The sequence below is a fragment of the Oncorhynchus tshawytscha genome, linkage group LG25, assembly GCF_018296145.1.
Source record: "Oncorhynchus tshawytscha isolate Ot180627B linkage group LG25, Otsh_v2.0, whole genome shotgun sequence".
In the NCBI taxonomy this organism is placed as follows: domain Eukaryota; kingdom Metazoa; phylum Chordata; class Actinopteri; order Salmoniformes; family Salmonidae; genus Oncorhynchus; species Oncorhynchus tshawytscha.
This window is the reverse complement of record NC_056453.1, coordinates 587,515-596,343: the sequence shown is the minus strand read 5'-3', so window position 1 is coordinate 596,343 and position 8,829 is coordinate 587,515. Positions and strand designations below refer to the sequence as shown.

Here is an 8,829-nt window from a genome sequence, read left to right as displayed (position 1 = left end):
AGGAATCACGTGTATCCCCTGTCGCAAGCGGAGATGGTGGCTATGGATACATATGTCTCTGAATCCCTGCGTCAGGGGTACATTTGGCCCTCTACTTCACCCGTCTCCTCAAGTTTCTTTTTTGTGAAGAAGAAGGTAGGAGGTTTACGCCAATGCATTGACTATAGAGGTCTCAATCAAATCACGGTGAGGTACAGTTTCCTGCTACCTCTTATCGCAACGACGATTGAGTCAATACATGGGGCGCACTTCTTCACAAAACTGGATCTCAGGAGTGCGTATAACCTAGTGCGTATCAGGGAGGGAGACAAGTGGAAGACAGCGTTCAGTACCACCACAGGGCATTATGAGCACCTCGTCATGCCGTACATGTTGATGAATGCTCCATCAGTTGTCCAATCCTTTGTATACGAGGGGGACCTGCAGGGTCCCTGCAGGGTGTAGTGGTGTATATCGATGACATTCTGATTCCGCTACACGCGCCGAGCATGTGTCCTTGGTGCTCAAGGTATTTGGACGACTGTTGGACGACTGTCTTGGACGACTGTCCTACCTAGGCTATTGCATTTCCACATCAGGGGTGGAGATGGAGAGTGACCGCATTGCAGCTGTGTGTAATTGTCCGACTCCCACCACAGTAAAGGAGGTACAGCGATTTTTAGGGTTTGCCAATTACTACCGGAGATTTATCTGGGGTTATGGCCAGGTTGCTGTGCCCATTACCTCAGTGCTGAAGGGGTGTCCTGTATGGTTGCAGTGGTCGGGCTGAGGCGGACAGGGCTTTTGGGCAGCTAAGAGATCTGTTTACTTCGGCTCCTGTGCTGGCCCATCCAGATCCCTCTTTGGCATTCATAGTAAAGGTGGATGTGTCCGAGACTGGAATAGGAGCTGTGATCTCACATCGCTCGGGCACGCCAATGAAACTCCGCCCCTGTGCTATCTTCTCGATGAAGCTCTGCCCAGCGGAGCATAACTATGATATGGGGGACCGGGAATTGTTGGCTGTGGTTAAGGCATTGAAAGCGTGGAGACATTGGCTTGAGGGGGAAAAACACCCTTTCCTCATCTTGACTGACCACTGCAACCTGGAGTACATCCGGGCAGCGAGGAGACTGAATCCTCGTCAGGCAAGGTGGGACATGTTCTTTACCCGTTTTGTATTTACCCTATTCTACAGACCCAGAATAAGAAGGCAGATGCACTGTCCCGGCTGTATGGAACAGAGGAGCGGCCCATGGATCAGACTCTCATACTCCCGGCCTCCTGCCTCGTAGCGCAGGTCGTGTGGGCTCTGGATGCGGACATTGAGCAGGTGTTCCGTACAGAGCCCACTCCCCTCCAGTGTCCTGTTGGGCGTATGTACGTTCTGTCTGCTGTCCGTGACAAGTTGATCTATTGGGCCAACATGTGTCCCTCCTCTGGTCATCCGGGGATCGGTCGGACAGTGCGATGTCTGACTGGGAAGTACTGGCGGCCCGCTTTGGCTAAGGACGTGGGGGTTTATGTCTCCTCCTGCTCGGGGTGTGCCCAGTGTAAGGCTCCGAGACACCTGCCCAGAGGTAAGTTAGATCCCTTACCCATTCCACAATGACCTTGGTCACATCTGTCAGTGAATTTCCTAACAGATTTTCCTCCCTCACAGGGAAACACCACGATCGTGGTCATTGTAAGGGAATACCCCCCTGAAATGGACAAAAAATGAATGGGAAAACATTCATTGGACAAGCATTGGACAATCCATATACACAGTGTCCAATACCACCCAATCTGGCGTTGATTCGTGTAAAGTTGATTGCAACAGGTGGCGAGTGAGCTCCACCTTGGTTTTCCATATTGGAAACGCAACACAAGTCAACATCCAAAAGCAACATTTTGAAAAAGTGATTTTTTTTCTCAAAAACGTATCACCCCCAAAAAAGTGCTTTCTGGACTGTTTTTCGAAATTCTTTCGATTTTTTTTGTCAATTACACATGTGTAAGAACTGTATGAATATAGTTTTGTCCAATTTTATTATCATATATTTTTTTTAATTGTACTTGCGCACAAGGAATATGTTTTGTCCATTTGCAATATGATTTCATAGGAAGTCAAAAGTCAAAAGTCAAAAATAGCAACATTTTATAAAAAACTTCACACACCCTTAAAAAAGTGCTTTCTGGACCGTTTTTTGAAATTCTTTCGAATTTTCAATCAATTACACACGTATAAGAACTGTATCAACATGCTTTAGTCGTATTTTATTATCATAATTGTATTTATTTTTTTACTTGTGCATAAGGCATATATTTTGTCCATTTGCAATATGATTTCATAGGAAGTCAAAGTCAAAAGTCACTTTCTTGGGGGCCAAATGCCATAAGAAATTTGACATGCTCAAAAATCCTTTAGAAATGCTAAATTGACTGGCCTGATGAACACAGGATGGCCGGGCAGTGATAGTTGCTCCTTTCCATCACTTGTTGTGTTGATTTCATTATGTCCATTTGTTTATGTTTTCTCACTTTTGCAAAGTCACTGTGCATTTGTAATATGGTTCAATGGGCATTTACCATCACAAATTTGTCATGCTATAAAAATCCTGCAGGAATGTGAAATTGACTTGCCCCATGAACTCGGGATGGCTGGGCAGTGATTCTGGTTCCTCTCCATCGCTCGTTAGGATTGATTTCAGAATGTCGCTTTGTTGATGGTACCTCACTGTTTAAACATATTGCAAATGGACAAGAGTCACCAGCAAGTCACCGTCCATCAGTCAATTAGATATCATTCTGACACCAAACTGATACAAACTGAAACCAAACCCACTTTTTCCAACTCGTTTAGTAGCGAACTATCACATACTACAGAGATGGCTCAAAATTCACAACGCATTCTATTCAAATCATAATACAGCTGCGGGTCCAGTTCAGATGTCATCTGTAGGCCTAGCTGAGGCGACCCTGAATCCCAAGTTTCGGCTTGATAGGTCATTTGGTGTCCGAGCAAGACCCTAATTGGTGCTGAAAATCCACTTTTTTCCATGACTTGCTACGGGGTGCTTGAATGAGCTATCGGACAGAAACGTTGGGGTCCGTCTATATGGGCCGAGACGGTCGCAATGCACCTAGTCTTGTGACTCTGGGACATTTCTAAATGTTGTCATTTTCGTGATGCAAAAATGAATTGAAGTCATTGCAAATGTACGAGGCTGTTTCTCGGTCCGAGAACCTTCTAGAGCCACGTAACTCACCAAGCACTATCGACCTGAGGTCTAGAACAGGATTCTAAAGTTTTGGAACTCTAGGTCTGACGGTTCTTTAAAAGTTCCAACAGGGTTAACTAATGCAGGCAGTGTCTGTCTCTACGCACGCCAATGTGTCCCTCCTTCCAAGCTGTGTGTGTGTGTGATTTAGTTTTGCTTTGAAATTTTATGGGAAAAATGACTGATTTACAGTTCATGGGGGTTGCCTCATCACACATATGAAGTTTTGGAAAGATCTGACTTTTTTAACCCCTCGAAACAGCCCCTGAGACACCAATTATGGCACTTCCGGTTGGCACAGGAAGCTATAAGTCAACACATATCCCCATTGGGGTATGCTTTTACAGAATCCTGAGTTTTAAGTCGTTACGTTAAGAACTGACTGATTTACACAGGGTTGAATGCACTATGTCTATCAAACTGCAGGCAGGGTATGGATAAACACTGTTAGGGTGATTCTAACCACTTCCGGTTGTTCCAGGAAGCTTAGAATCAACACAGGTAGACCTCATAGTGGCCTGATGGACTGTCACTGAAGACAGGTTAATACGGCGTTCATAACCCATATAGGATTCAGGTTGAATTTAGGGGTGCAGGCAATGTATTCCTATGGGGAGAGAAGTCAATGCAAACTGTTTGATGTAAACACCTTCTTTTAACTGGTAAGGGTTAATGCCACACGGTCAAGGTTAGGCTTGCACGGATCAGGAGGACCTTAGGAACGTACCTGAGGTCGAATTGTGCTTCTCACCCTAACTGTTCTCTCACTGTCACCCAAAAGCAAATGAAGTTGTGGGGCAGGTTTCATTTTGGGCCTACTTTTCTAATGGTCGCTGCGCTTAGACCGAGCGAGCTACGGTCAAGCGGGATATCTCGTTGAACTCGGCACAGCCTAGGGATTATGGTAATGCCATTGCCTGCTCTCTGTGTCTTTAAGCAAAAAAAATGGCTAGCTAAAAACTTTTCTGCTGATATCACTGCAGTTTTTCTAAATAGCTAATGCAAAATAATGAGCTTGCACTTTAACGAGGGTGTTTTTGGGAAGAGATAAGTAAATTGTTTATTCTGTCTGACTCTCCTTATCAATTGGAGTACCTCGCTTTTCCGGGGAGGTACGCACCTGTCATGTTGTGCTCGATAGGGCTGCTGTTGTCATGGAGACAGGAACAGTGACTCTGACCATTTGTCTTTTCTATTTCCTGAACTCTGGTAGGAGATGTCTGGGCTGCTCTAGGTGTAACTTGATTATCTTTCGGTGGAAGAAGATGTAGAACTGAGAAACCTCATTCCGCATAGGGAATAATGCCATAGTCAGCGCCTGTTGACATAATGTGTCATAGAGGATAAACTTATTTTGACATACAATTTACTAGTGTCACGATCGTCGTTGGAAACATACTCGGACCAAAGCGAAGCGTGATCTGTGTTCACATATTTATTGAAGTGGGACTTTGAACAATACAAAATAAAGAAACAATGAAACGTGATGTAAATGAAGTGCTCAAAGGCATCAACACAAAAACAAGATCCCACAAAACACAGTAGGGAAATGGCTGCCTAAATATGATCCCCAATCAGAAACAACGATAAACAGCTGCCTCTGATTGGGAACCATACCAGGCCAACATAGAACTAAACATCCTAGATAGGAACCCCCCCCCCGTCACACCCCGACCTAATCAAAATGGAGACTAAAAAGGCTCTCTATGGTCAGGGCGTGACAACTAGGCTATACCCTGACCGACCTGAAAGGAAAAACACAGACATCAAATGTGAAGCTGAAAGATGTTTCAGAAATTCAATCAATCACACACCCTTTAACACTGTAGTCGTTGTCTTTATTTAGTCAAGATGTCATGTCAAATATTCAGTATATATACACGTCTATAGGACATACAGTGGGGAGAACAAGTATTTGATACATTGCCAATTTTCCAGATTTTCCTGCTAACAGAGCATGTAGAGGTCTGGAATTTTTATCATAGGTACACTTCAACTGTGAGAGACGGAATCTAAAACAAAAATCCTGAAAATCACATTGTATGATTTTTAAGTAATTAATTTTCATTTTATTGCATGACATAAGTATTCGATACATCAGAAAAGCAGAACTTAATATTTGGTACAGAAACCTTTGTTTGCAATTACAGAGATCATACGTTTCCTGTAGTTCTTGACCAGGTTTGCACACACTGCAGCAGGGATTTTGGCCCACTCCTCCTTACAGACATTCTCCAGATCCTTCAGGTTCCGGGGCTGTCGCTGGGCAATACGGACTTTCAGCTCCCTCCAAAGATGTTCTATTGGGTTCAGGTCTGGAGACTGGCTAGGCCACTCCAGGACCTTGAGATGCTTCTTACGGAGCCACTACTTAGTTGCCCTAGCTGTGTGTTTCGCGTCGTTGTCATGCTGGAAGACCCGGCCACGACCCATCTTCAATGCTCTTACTGGGGGAAGGAGGTTGTTGGCCAAGATCTCGCAATAGATGGCCCCATCCATCCTCCCCTCAATACGGTGCAGTCATCCTGTCCCCTTTGCAGAAAAGCATCCCCAAAGAATTATGTTTCCACCTCCATGCTTCACGGTTGGGATGGTGATCTTGGGGTTGTACTCATCCTTCTTCCTCCGAACACGGCGGGTGGAGTTTAGACCAAAAAGCTCTATTTTTGTCTCATCAGACCGCTGCTTGCCTATTGTCCTTATAGCCCATTCCAGCCTTGTGCAGGTCTACAATTTTACCCCTGATGTCCTTACACAGCTCCCTGGTCTTGGCCATTGTGGAGAGGTTGGAGTCTGTTTGATTGAGTGCGTGGAGAGGTGTCTTTTATACAGGTAACGAGTTCAAACAGGTGCAGTTAATACAGGTAATGAATGGAGAAGAGGAGGGCTTCTTAAAGAAAAACGAACAGGTCTGTGAGACCCGGAATTCTTACTGATTGGTAGGTTATCAAATACTTATGTCATGCAATAAAATGCAAATTAATTACTTAAAAATCATACAATGTGATTTTCTGGATTTTTGTTTTAGATTCCGTCTCTCACAGTTGAAGTGTTCCTATGATAAAAATTACAGATTTCTACATGCTTTGTAAGTAGGAAAACCTGCAAAATCAGCAGTGTATCAAATACTTGTTCTCCCCACTTTATATATATGACATATACAATTAGATTTCTTTACAATAGAGAAACAACATAGCGATGACACACTATTTTGGTTTCTAAGTAGAAGCGTTGTTTAGATAGTGCCATATAGATCATGTATATATTATTTTATACACTTTTAAATCAATCTCCCACTCCAGTCTTTATGTCCGTCTGCATTGTTTCACATTATTCACATAGACTGTGTGTGTATTCTTCATAATTCAAGGTCTTAAATGTATCAATAAATTCTTTTCTGCAGTCCACGCTGCTGTGGCTCTTTTACAGAAACCGGGGGCCATCTGTGATTGGTCCAATTTTTTAGGCAGGTGGTCCCACTCCCCTCATGTTGTCGATGCAGGTGGGCGGAATCTTTCCCTGCAGGTGTCATGTTACTGATGATTTGTCACCAGATATTGTTTATGTTTTTACCATTGTGGCCAGATGGAGGACTAGAGCGCAAACTAGTGGCCACGTCAGGGACAACAGTTGTTGACAACTGTAGCATTGTAGCTATGCCTAACACTTCTTCCTAACCTTAACCCCATTCTCCTAACATGCTACATTAATTCACCAAACCTGCTGTGTTAATTCTAACCTACCACGTTAATTCACCTAACCTGCAACCAGAGATGGGCAGTATTTCTGTTACATGTATTTGAAATGTGTATTTCAATTACTTCTGAGTATTTTGTGTAATTTGTATTACACTGGGCTGAACTGCACTCCAATGTATGTTTTAACAAGATATTGTTGAGAGCTATATTTTGTATTTTCAAATGACAAAATACTTTTTTCTATACAATTCTTTTTATAGCGGTTCACAATTTTGTGGCCCCCTTTCACCCTGCGTTGGTATCAAAATTCTGATGGCAATATGGTGTGTTAAGAGCATCTGATAAATTAACAAAATATAATTGTATATGTACAAATGAACAATTGAAAAGCATGCTGAGTATTACTCTAATGAGCTTCGCCCCGAAACAAGGCCAATAGTAATACCTAGTGTGCTTTGGTATGTTTATTTTCACATATACATTTATATTTTGGTCATTTAGCAGACACTCTTATCCTGAGTGACTTACAGTCAGTGCATTCAACTCATGTTGATAAACAACAGCGTATCACAGTCATAGCAAGTCAAATGTTTCTGTAACCGTTACTGAGAATGTTGTTGCTGTTCGGTCCGGCAACTTGCAAATGTATTTCTGTATTTTAAAATACAAAATACATTTATTTTAATTAAATACATTTCAAAATAGAAGTATTTTGTAGTTTATTTTCATACGTTGTTCTTTATGGTATTTTGAAATTGTATTTTGTCATATTTGCACATCCCTGCCCCAACATGAATTATCCTAACCTGCTATGTAAACAAACCATCTGTGGCGACAAATCATCAATATCACCACACCTGTCGGCAAGATCTAGTCCACTCAGCTGGCAGAAGTTTTGGCATAATCAATTCCAGCACCTCTGCTCACCACTGCTGTCAGGAAGCAGTTTGCCCCTCCATCCATCAGGGGTGGGGGGGCGTATTGTTCCCCGAGCCCCTGGGCCTCCCTTTGGCCTCCTGCCTGAGGACCCCTGCTCCCGGGACAGCTGTATAGCAATCTGGGTGTATACCGCATGTTCTTTCCCTCGGACTCCAGCACGGTCACAGCAATAATAGTGTTCCTGCTGTTCAACCTGGGAACACCTGATCTGGATGCTGCTGTCCCGGCGTGTTGGAACGAGCCCCCTGGCCCTACTGGAGTTTCAGAGGAGCCGTGGTGCACGTGGCTAGAGCTTGTCCCTAACCCCAGTACAGTCTTAACGCCGCAGGGACGCAAATGACTGGATCTGGCCTCAGATTCTAGTACAGTCTCAGAGGAAGAGATGGTTGAGTGACGGGGGGTGTGGCTGCTGCCATTGGCAGGTCCTTGGGGCTTGTGACCTGGCCCAGCGAGACCTCCTCCCTGCGAGACCCCCTGCCTGGTCTCATCCATGTGACCCTCCTCACGGCCGTGTCCCTGGAGAGAGAGGATGATGGGGACCGATCGTGTGCGGAGAGAGGGAGGAGCAGGTTTTAGTCCTCTGTCCAGACGGGTGTAGGGCACCTCCCTCCAATCTTTCTTCCACGCTGAACGAGACAGGGTTTGCATATTCTGGAACCTGCTGCGCTGGCGGTCGTCACCACCATCCCTCCCAGTGTCAAACCTGAAGAGATGCAGAGAATAGAAAAGGGAAAAAAAGAGAGGATAGATGACCTTTTGCTCCCAAACCATTATTGCATGATTTCTCATTTTCACACGACAAAGCGGAGAGGGAAAGAGAGAAAATAGGAATAGAAATCCATCCCATACAATTCAAGCCCCAAAAAATATGTTTATTCTCTGAAGTACTGGGATTGCATAAACTTTGTGTAATTATTTATAATTCACCCTACAGAAATGAATATGTTGCT

General features: G+C 44.0%; 1 protein-coding gene across 1 annotated transcript in view; it reads right to left on the bottom strand.

Moving 5' to 3' along the window:
- Positions 1-6,328: 6,328 nt before the first annotated feature.
- The window catches only part of LOC112224054, a 115,346-nt gene continuing 112,845 nt past the window's right edge, over positions 6,329-8,829 (bottom strand). Inside the window, exon 6 of the mRNA XM_024387337.2 lies at positions 6,329-8,582. Within this exon, the coding sequence (XP_024243105.1) occupies positions 7,820-8,582 (763 nt within the window). The 3' untranslated portion in view covers positions 6,329-7,819. The remainder of the gene's footprint in view (positions 8,583-8,829) is intronic.